Consider the following 11,535-nt stretch of genomic DNA (forward strand, 5'->3'; position numbering starts at 1 on the left):
TAATCCTCTGAATTTGGCACGACTTCTCGCAAATGATGAACAACGCAAAGTCTTTTCAGAGCATTTTCTTGGATGATCAATCTTTACTCCTAAGTATGGTAATATAAGTAACTTTGAGTTTGAAGATTTTCTTTTCCCTTTTCTACTTAGGCAACAAGAACTTTTTATTTATGTGAGGAATCAAATGCCTACTATCCTGAACTTGTTAAAGTATTTTACTGCAATTTGAACTTTAGGAAAAATTGTTTAACATCCTCTGCGAAAGGAAAAGAAATTATTTTAGATGTTAAAACTTTCATTTCAATATGCTATAATATACCCTATCAAGGTAGCATAAAATATTTCGGTCTTGCTTGTGAATGAGATAGTTATGATAGAAAAGAGTTCTACTATTCTATATGTAGATTCTCTAAACGGGAAATCGAAATGCGTAAGCAATATGCTTTAGGTGAAACTGTAAGGATTAGAGATATCCTTGTTGTAGGAAATCTCAATCTCGAAGATCGTTTGCTTCATTACTTTCTTAGCTATGTCATACTTCTAAAATTCCCAAATCATTCTCAAATTAATGACATGGAACTACAATTGATGTATGCTCTTAAGCATAATCTTCAAATCAATTGGGCTTTGACAGTAATGAGACAAATGTGGTATGTGCGAGAAACTCAAAGCCCATTTCCTTATGGAATCTTCGTCACCAACATACTTGAGCATTTTGTGTATCCACTACTGGTGAGTCCAAAATCACTCTTGATGCACGCGATTGTAAGATCGATGTGGATGTGATCCAAAAAATGGGTTTCTTTAGAGACTAAATTGATAGATCTATAAGCATCATAGTGATAGACAGGCTGCACTTACTTATCCAACTGCAAATGTCTTTGTTAACCCTCCTAAACATCAACCTTCTGAATTTCATGTTGAGTCATCCTCATCTGCTGCCATGCCTACTAATCAGATGATCATGAAAGAATTATTCTCTCTTCGAGGCTACATCTGTAATCAGATGGATGATCTTGATGCTCATAATCAACAAGTCCAAGTTGAACTTCAACATCCATCCTATAAGATCAACAACATGTATCTTGGTGACGATAGTACTAAGCCTGAGTCTTAGAATATTTGATGTCTAGGTTTATCTTTGTAATGTTGCATGATTGTTGACATTTTTATATGTTTTCTGGTTGTTTTGAACAATGTATGGACATCTTTTTAGTTTTATGCTATGTTATGTTACCTTTGTTTGCTATATGTATATATATATCGTATGTGTTGGACTCTTGGCTTTTATTCTTTTTGATGAAGTCAAAAATAGGAGAAAAGTTGGGAGAGTGTATTTTCTGTTTAAAATTCTTTCAGACACATAACTCCAATTCAAAGTGGGAGCATACAAAATAGGGGAGCATACTCAAGTCATGTCAAAATATCACAAAGTATGCTACTCTAAAAAAACTACACTATCAAGACGATATTGGGTTGTCATCGTCAAAAAAGGGGAGATTGTGAAGAAGATCTTGCTCCTGACTTTGATACGATTTTGATGAAGACACCAACATCATATAAAGAAGAAAAAGAAGAATACTTATGAAGACAATGAAGATAAAGCTTCAATGAATTTAGAGTCTAAGTCTATAGGTGATTATATCCTTATACTCTATAATATACGATGAGTAGTAATGCTCAAAAATATTTTAAAAAGAAAATTAAAAGCTGCAAGTATAAATGAAAACAATTTTCAAAATATTGTGTAACATGTTACTAAATCTAAGTAACGGGTTATTGGGTTATTGTGACTAAGTAACATATTACCAAAACTAAGTAACATGAGTGAGAAATGAATTACCCAACAAAAACCGAACATGGTAATCGATTATTCCATTTGAGTAACTGATTACAAGGTTACAGTATATTTGAGTAACCAATTACACAGTGTGATAATCGATTACTCAGTTGGACAAAATGTTTGGGTAATTGATTACATCGAGGTTATAATCGATTACTAGAGATGTTACACCATATTTTCATATTCTGGCCGCACAGCTTTCACCCCAAACGAAATGGTTTCATTCCAAATAACTCCTACCTTTTCATAGAGGTGATATGGTTGATTGGAAATCCTATTTAAAGACATTGAAACTCATAATTCAAAGACACAACTCATATACACAATCAGAATTTTTCTGAAACACTTTTTCTGCAACTTATTCTTGACTTTCAAATTAAATTTTCTAAAATTCCTTTAAGTGTGGTTTCAAAGATTTTAAAACCTTCTAAAAATTACAACTAAGTGTATAAAGAGTTATCGGATTACAAGAGATTATAATGTTCAAATCTTGTTATCATTGTTAAAGTTTTCTTCATTCAATTTGTTTAAAATACCCATCATTTTTCGTTTCAAGCTTCTATGCCTCAACCCTTAAAGTTGAGTATAACAAGATCCATATTTGACGGGATACACTCGACATTGATATTCAAAGAAGATAACAATAACAAATTTTCATATGATGATGATAGAGTTGCAGTCATAATCTCCAATCCCTAAAGTGCATGTACAAACAACTCATTCCACCTCAATAGCAGAACGTGCTATGTCCAATACCATAGTAAAAAATTAATAATAATCCTATCACCAGCTAGGAAGAGACTATAGAAAACAAAAAAATATACAACTAAAATATCATAGAATATGAAGAAAATCATAATCCAAAATTATTTAATAAATTAAAATAAAGTACCTTCACTAGTTGAATATGGAGTTGCACCACCAAGTATATATGTAATTAAGACAAGTTTCTAGTATGAAAATTTCTTCCAAGCTAAAGTATATACCATACATGAAAACAAAAATAAAGGTTCATGCACTTTATTATATATATTGAAATTGGATAAGGATCTATTGTCCCAACTATATACCATATTTATGATATTAAAGTAGTAATAGAAAAATAATAAATATTTAATTTTTTCATTTATATAACATATTTTTTTTTGTCTAATATTTGGAACATAGTTTTAGATAACAAATACTTGATATTTATCTTACTTACGTGTTATTCTCACGAACTACAGTATTGTTCTTCGTTTGTCCCAGCAAGCTGCTCATAGATCGTGCTTTCACTATCCCAAGTTTCATCCTCTTCTTGGTCACTATCACTATTTTCTTCTCATCACTGACCAATGTTTCATCACTATCACACTTGCTTCGTTTTTCGTGAAAAGATGAAGCACAAGATAGAGATTGAGACATGCCATCATGCAGCTTCATATCTGGGACAATAGTGGAAGAAACAATGGATTTGCTTCTAACACTTGACATGCTTCTAACTCCTTTCCCTAAGTGATGTTCACATAATGAGTAACCAACCAATGTTTGTTGACAACATCTCCACCCTCTACCATTCACACGACTGCACCTTGAACCTTCCATCACTGCACTACCCTTTACCCTCTTCTTATTATTATCATTCTGAGTTGAACACTTCTTGTTCATCTTTGTCTTCATCTTCTTACTACTATTTCCGAGATTATCACCATTATTCTGAAAGCAACCTCTTCGCTTCTTTAACGGAATCGCTTTCTCTCTCTCACACCATCTTACATCTTCAATGTATATACATAGATTCATTATAGTCACACTTGCATGCATTGAATAAAGCAATATATAATCATTGTTACCTTGAGTAGAGGAAGGGCTTGAAGGTGGCAAGACTTGATGAACTACTATATCCGAACCCAAAATACCTCCTTTACTATATACAAAACAGTCCCAAAAAGAATCACAACCACATACACATACATATATGCATTAAACTTACATGGAAAAAGAATAAATGAAAAATAAAAGGGGTGTAATGTAATATTTCGAAAGAACAAAATGTTGTATAGGGGACCAGCATTTAGTGGTAGCATTGTGCACCTCAAGTGGAAACTGTAGTTGGCTAATATAGAGAAAACAACAATGCAGGGACTTGAGTAGATATAATAGAATCATATATATATATATGGTGGGCTACACAAAAAGCTATCTAAAATGCCTTCAACTACATATACTTTATAAATAAATTAAAAACTATTTTTTTTTTGTTTTATATTGTATTTATGGAATGGAAGCTGGCTAAAATATGAAGTCAATGTTTTCACCTTTTTACTACTAGAGTTCACGAAAGATCACAAGATTTCTTAGTTACCTGAAATCACTATTATGCTTGTCTTCTGAATCTCCACTATATTGCTTTCTAACATCTTCATCCTGCAAAATAGACAATATACATAGGATCCTCTCACACCCCTGTAGTGCATTTTCACAAAAAAAAAACATAAAATTGGAAATAGAAAGAAACTAATTTTACAACCACCAGTGACGAGAGATTAGACAAAAGTGCACTAGTACAAACCCATATCATGAAATTTCGAAAAAACAAAACATAAATAGTAAAAATAATTTTTAAAAAAATATTAAAAGATTTATATGTGTAAGTTTTCTCACTAACCAAAGGTTGTTGCTTGCTGTTGTTGTCCTGTTTGTGTGCCCCACCCACATTGATTCTGGGTGGATCATAGCCATTGCTTAGTTTCCCGATCGGTGGGAGTGTCTGATCAGACGGCTGATAATGATCCAAGGATGATGCTGTAGCTGAAGCATGGTGTGTGGTGGTGGTTGTAGTAACATCGTTGAGTTGCACCACCACCGTTGACCGGTTGATTAGGTTGGGATCTGAGAGAGACACGGTGGAAGAAAGATATGAAGGGAAAATAACTTGACTTTTACGGATCCTCATCGGTGCAAGATTGAACTATGATACTACACTCCTTTCACGAGATTCACTACCCAAAAGAGAAACAATCTTTCAGTTTCAGATTTCAAAGGAAAGAAGATAGAAAGAGAGAGAAGGGTGAAACCATATATATACTACATGACAGTCACCAAAGATAAAGAAAAAATTATGCTTTTATTCAAAATAAAAACACACTGTTACAAACCAATGCAATTAACATAATCACCCTATTTTTCAATATGTGATTAGTTGAGCGTGGAGAATGAAAGTAGAGGTGATCCTCAATGGGAGTACATTTATTATTTTATAATATATATTAATTAATGTATATTAATTGAAAAAATATATTTAAATTAAAATTTTAATAATTAATTATTTGTTTGTTGGAAGAAGAAATATTTATGATTTGATATATATTGGTGTTGTTCTCTCTCTAACTTTTATTTGTTGCACCAAAGAAACGAATGAAGTTGTATGGGTGGGAGATGGCACGTGTGACAGACTTTTGGGAGTGGGAAGCACGTGTGAGAGTGAGGACTGAAGCCTGTCGAAGAAAGAGAAAGTGAGATGAAGAAGGAAGGTTATATGATAAGTGTAATTAATTTAAATAAAATATATCATTGAAAAAACTTGAACAAAGTATGTTATATTGTTGAGACAAGTTTAAATAGTATGCGAGTTAATATTTCATTATTTTTGGATTATTATAATATAGTATAAGAGTGATTTAAATAATATCTACTTAGAATTATTGATGCATTTTGTAACAAAACAAAAACAATGAAGCGATATTGACTCTTATATTATATGAATTTGTCTCCACAATATACCATGTTTTTATAACTTAATTATACTTATCACACATTTTGTTTAAAACATCACACTAATTTCTCGTGCAATAGTAGTTAGTGTAATATATACATATAAATCGATGTGATAAGAGATGAATGATTAGTGTAATTTTACTAAAACACAGCGGCGTCAGTATAATTTTACTAAGAAAATAATGATATATCATGTTACAAAATAATCTACATGTTACTTTTCTTTTAGCGTAAAAAATTCATAAGAGAATATATCATTTTTTAGAAAAGATGGAGAAATTTTTACATTGCACATGATCAATACTCTTGGTCAAATTATTCCTATTAATAAAATATTAATGATTTCAAAATTAAACAGATCTAATTTAAGTGGACAATAAATATATGTTAAGTATCAAATTCATCATATAATATATATTTATTTTGTGGCACTTTAACTATTTAATCAACTCAAATGACTAAAATTATACTCATACATGATAAAAATTTATCTAAGTGACCAAATATCATCACTCAAGTGTTTTGCATACTTAATCTCGATGAATGATAAAAAAACTAAATTTATGATCAAATCTTGACCAAGGGCTAGTGCGTTGAAAGGTCGCACCTGGCAAAATGAAGAGTTGCACTCAATGCACAGGCGGTACACTGAACGTATGAGCCAACATGCAGACACTATTAAAAGAGTTCTGGCTCGAGTCATTTGACACACACTTGATACTATCAAATTGTAATACTTATTTCCTGAGTTTTTCGAGAGTTTAGCACACTTAGATCGTGGAATATAAGTGTAAGCTCTATATGAGTTAATCTATGTTCGTTTGTGAGTGGCTCAATCATCCAATGAGTTGTGTTTTATCACTATATTTCTTACATTGTGTGAACATAAGTAGTTAAGTACTCCCTTGTTAGGATTGAATATAATACAACCTTGATGTATACACATTGATTCATCTATATTAAATTCATGAAGTTTTGATGATTTTGAGTTTTTGCATATACTTAATGCTTGCTTTAAGTTTGATCATCTTATTGCATTAATCTTGAATAAAATGATTAGTATCATATTTCCCAATTCTGAACTTGTATAACTCAACAATTGATATATTTTTGTTGGACTGCCTGAATCTCACTCTGAGTCCAGTATCACAGGAAAGCCCAAAAGAGATATAAAACTACCTCCTAAATTTAAAGATTATCTTATGTAATTAGGGGAAGATTATGATAAGATTATATTTTGTTATTTTTAGATTTAATTTCCAAATAACTGGATTAAGATTATATTTCATCACTCCATAGATTAGATTTCAAGTACTATTTAAGTAATGCTAACCATCATTCAAAGGGCATCAATAAAAATTACCTCTTTTTTACCATTCTTAGTTTTCCTTTAGTATATAAGAATTCTTCACTGCTAGGGTATCACCCTAACATTGGTGCTTTCATTGCTGTTCTCATGCCTCATAAACCTACTTCATCTTCTTCATTCACTCACTCTACCATGGAGGACACTTCCATTGCGATGTTTCTAGAAAAATTGGCTGCTATGCAACAGAACACGAATGAACGACAGGATCTATTCCAGGCGTCCATGGAAGCCCGCATGGAAAGCACCCTTAATGGGTTAATGGAAAAGATCGCAAGGTTAACCACAAACGCAACACAAACACCACCACCACCATATGGATTTCAACCAACACCACCGCCACCATATGGCTCCCAACCAAGACCACCACCAACTCCATATGGTTGTGGACTATTTCCACCACTAGGAAATATAAAACCTCTGAAATTACAACCATTTGATGGTACAAAACCACAAGATTGGTTATTCCAAGCAGAACAAGATTTCAACTTATATCAAGTCGATCCCTTTCAACGCCTTGAACTCGTAGCATTCTCAATGAAAGGAAACACCTTAAGTTGGTATAAGTGGATGTTTCAGACCAATCAATTAACAAGTTGGGAAGACTTTACAAAAACTCTAGTGGTACGTTTTGGACCATCTACATTTGCAAGTCCTCAAGCTGAACTATTTAAATTAAAATAAACTACTACAATCACATATTACCAAACCAGATTTGAACGTCTCTCAAATCAAGTAGTCGGAATGACTCCTGAAATGCTGCTCAATTGTTTCTTATCTGGACTTCATCTAGAGATTGGACGCAAACTAGCAATTCAGCAATCCTTTTCAGTGATTCATGCAATTGGGTTGGCAAAATTGGTGGAAAGTAAAATCGTTGCGGCAAAGGCCACATCAAATTGTTCATGGCGCTCCTAATCAACTACAATAACCAGTCCCAAGACTGCTGGACTTAATGATGTTAGTCAAACTACATCGCACACTCTGCTCATAAAAAGACTCACTACAACTCAAATATAGGAACGACACGCACATGGACTATGTTATAATTGCGATGAAAAGTTCGTTCCAGGACACCGTTGTCAACCAAAGCAATTCCTCTTGATGCTGAGTGAGGAAGGTAGTGAGGGTCTAATTGCTAATGACCATAATTTACCAATGTTGGATGTAGAATGCATATCGTGACATAGACCAATCAGAAATTATTCACTTCCACTTATCTATTCACGCTCTACAAGGTAACCAATCTCAAAGACTCTTAAATTTGAAGGCCAGATTTTTGGACATACAATAACTGTGTTAGTAGATACGGGTAGTTCACACAATGTTATACAACCCCGAGTTGCATAATTTTTACAGCTACCTATCTGCCCAACTCCCAAGTTTCCCAGTCATGGTAGGTAATGGTGAGCATATTTATTATGCTAGATTATGTAAAGAAACTCCTATCAACCTACAACAACAACTATTTCACATTCTATTTTATCTTTTGCCAATACAAGGAGCTGATGTGGTATTAGGGATTGAATGGTTAAGTACTCTAGGACCAATCACTTTAGATTTTGCCATTCCCTCTATGACATTCACATATGACAATAAACTCATCACCTTAACTGGACAACACTCACCTTCACCAACATTATCCACCTTCCACCAATTCAAAAGACTAACACATACATATGCTATTGCATACATATACTGTGTCACAGTCGCATCCACCCAAACACAGTCACCAACAACACAAACAACCTATCTAGCCTTAACAGACCCAAACAATACCCACAATAAAACTATCCAACCCATACTAAAGGAGTTTGAGTCCATCACACTACCCCAAACAAGGCATGGTACAATAGGGGAAGAAACTTCCCACATAGCCCACTCCAATCAGCCACACGTGAATCTCACGCCCAACAAGAACCAACCGTGTGGCAAGATGGCTTACATGGCACCACAAGAAGAAGACAAAGCTGCAGGTGCACCCTTACTCAATGCAACACAACACATGGAATCAAACCCATTTTCCCTCCCAACGGATACAACCAATGCAACACATAAGAAAAGGACAAACAAAGACAAAAATAAGCAACTTCATACTGAATCACACCTTGAGGACAAGATGTCCCTTGAAGAACTAGGCAATGTTGGACCGCCTGGATCTCACTCTGAGTCCAATATCATAGGAAGACCCAAGAGAGATATAAAACTACCTCCTAAATTTAAAGATTATCTTATGTAATTAGGAGAAGATTATGATAAGATTATATTTTGTTATTTTTAGATTTAATTTCCAAATAACTGGATTAAGATTATATTTCATCAATCCATAGATTAGATTTCAAGTATTATTTAAGTAATGCTAACCTCCATTCAAAGGGCATCAATAAAAATTACCTTTTTTTTATCATTCTTAGTTTTCCTTTAGTATATTAGAATTCTTCACTGCTAGGGTATCACCCTAACAATTTTCTAGACATAGGCTTGTATCAATTTTCCATCTCACACATGTTATTTTATTGATATCTAGATATAGAACTAATTTGGTAACTTTATAACTCTCAAACTTGTTGGCATATACTACTAGATATAGAGATATGTTTAACAGTTCATATAACTTAATCATGTTGCTAGATATAGAGCTTATTTAATAAGGTATTAGTATAGATCAGGACATTATTAATCTAGCTAGTTGCATTTAACTCAAGTTTGCATGCAAAGATTACTAGACATAGAGGTATGTTATACGGGTCATAAATCTTAATCTTGTGAGTGAAGTTTCTATACATAGACCTTTGTTGCATAAATTTCTAAATTGACTAAGACATTAGCTTTTAGTAATCTTGAGTTCATTTGTGTGAAATAATCATTACTAAGTGAATTTACGTTTATGAATCGTGTGTCTATGGATAGTAAGTTTGAAGTCTAATCTCAACTTATTTTATTGTTGTATTACGATATTGATTAATTTGTATTACCAAACAAACAACACTTAAACAATCACTTTAAGTAATAATTGTTAGTTGAAATATTATAATTAGTAAGTCCTTATAGATATGACAACCCCTTACTTTATACTTGTTTCTGAAACTATTAGTTGATTTATACATCAGTTTGTCGGTTAGCAATATATGATCAAAAGGATGATTATTAGATCATATAATATATTTTGAGTGTGATATCAATGTAATTTCAGTATAAAAATTTATACACATTCATTATATCATCTACCATTTATTTATATTTTATAAGAATTGATGATAATTAAATATTATAGTGGATGATTCAGTATAGATATAAAATTCATATACTATAGGTGTATACATTTTTCTATATTTTTTTTAAGAAGGACGTGTATTACATTACAATATACTATATTAAAATTAAAATGAAAGAATAAATAGAAAAGGAAAAACCCACAAGGGAAGGGAGTGGGTGGTGTTAATGTTTATACTTCTAGGAGAGGGACTGCGGGCCCCATAACCAAAGTTCTTCTTAACAGTACATTATTAACTAACAACAATCATATTTTCCAAAAAAAAAAATTTCTCTACATTCCAAGCCAATTATATTACAATAAGTAATAAAAAAAAGTACTTTTTTTTATGATTTTTTTATTAATTAACACTTTTTAATAGGATTGATACATAATATGACATGAAATCTTAGGATATATAATATTCATTCATTATTAACCACCACCTTGTCCATCACCTTCATCCACATGCTTTATCTTCTTTTTCTCATATCCTTCCTATATTCCTTATTCTTCCTATCACCGGCCACTATACAATGTATGAATGTAGTAAACTATTTGTTAGAGTTTTTTTTTCAGTTGAATGTTTGAGGGTGTATTTTAAGCATTGTAAAGAACGCATTTTTATGAGAAAATTAAAGATGTCATAATTTAAGAATAATAAATACACATTTTTGTAATGATACTTTGTTTTTATTTAATCACAAAAATATCGTTTTTATTAGACTGTTTAATACATTGTGCCCTTGAATATATATTTCTTTATAAAAATATTTTTGAATTATTTTAAACAATATTGGATTAAATATGTTTTTAGTCTATGTAAAGCGAGATTTTGTGATTTTTGTCTTTGTAAAAATTAGTATTTATATTTAAAGTCAAACCTTCAAATAAATAACTTCATACATTTATTGATAAAAAGTTTCTTTTAAAGCATGAGTATGCTTTATTTCAAATTATGTTATCAATATGGAGTACTTGAATTTTCTTTATCAAGGTTTTGTTCAATAAAATTAGATTATAGTTGTAAGCTTGTAGTCGTGAAAGTAGTTAAAAGTTTGTAACTGCATATGTAGTTTATTAAATTAGAACTATTCGATAAAATTAGCTTTATAACTACTTGAAATTTGAAAACAAAACTATAATGACAGGCATTATTTATTTAGTTATTTATTAAATGTAGTAAAATAAATAAATAATTTAAAACAATCGTTTATCTTACATTTTAGTTATAGTTGGATATGTAATGTTTGGTTTGTTTGTTTTATTTTAATATATATTTTTGTTTTCAATATTAGTTTTTCTAAAAATGTAATT

The 11,535-nt window shown here is 31.7% G+C and overlaps 1 protein-coding gene across 2 annotated transcripts; it reads right to left on the reverse strand.

Moving 5' to 3' along the window:
- Positions 3,043–4,965, reverse strand: LOC109344852. 2 transcript variants are annotated; one of them, XM_019583589.1, is made up of 4 exons: positions 4,491–4,965; positions 4,188–4,249; positions 3,676–3,749; positions 3,043–3,600 (listed from the first exon to the last, which is right to left on the reverse strand). In XM_019583589.1, the coding sequence occupies exons 1-4, from the start codon at positions 4,776–4,778 to the stop codon at positions 3,044–3,046; spliced, it is 981 nt and encodes a 326-aa protein (XP_019439134.1). In that variant the 5' UTR covers positions 4,779–4,965; the 3' UTR covers position 3,043. The 2 variants fall into 2 exon arrangements, with proteins under 2 accessions (XP_019439134.1, XP_019439133.1); XM_019583588.1 differs by having other exon boundaries at positions 3,043–3,749.

Source organism: Lupinus angustifolius, chromosome LG04 (assembly GCF_001865875.1).
Source record: "Lupinus angustifolius cultivar Tanjil chromosome LG04, LupAngTanjil_v1.0, whole genome shotgun sequence".
NCBI classification, from domain to species: Eukaryota; Viridiplantae; Streptophyta; class Magnoliopsida; order Fabales; family Fabaceae; genus Lupinus; species Lupinus angustifolius.

Excerpts from the sequence above, each read along its gene's own strand:
- LOC109344852 (XM_019583588.1), bottom strand. The coding sequence starts at position 4,778 with ATGAGGATCCGTAAAAGTCAAGTTATTTTCCCTTCATATCTTTCTTCC. Across the intron at positions 4,250-4,490 it reads ACAGCAAGCAACAACCTTTG|GATGAAGATGTTAGAAAGCA; the intron begins GTTAGTGAGAAA and ends TCTATTTTGCAG. Across the intron at positions 3,750-4,187 it reads AAGCATAATAGTGATTTCAG|TAAAGGAGGTATTTTGGGTT; the intron begins GTAACTAAGAAA and ends TTTTGTATATAG.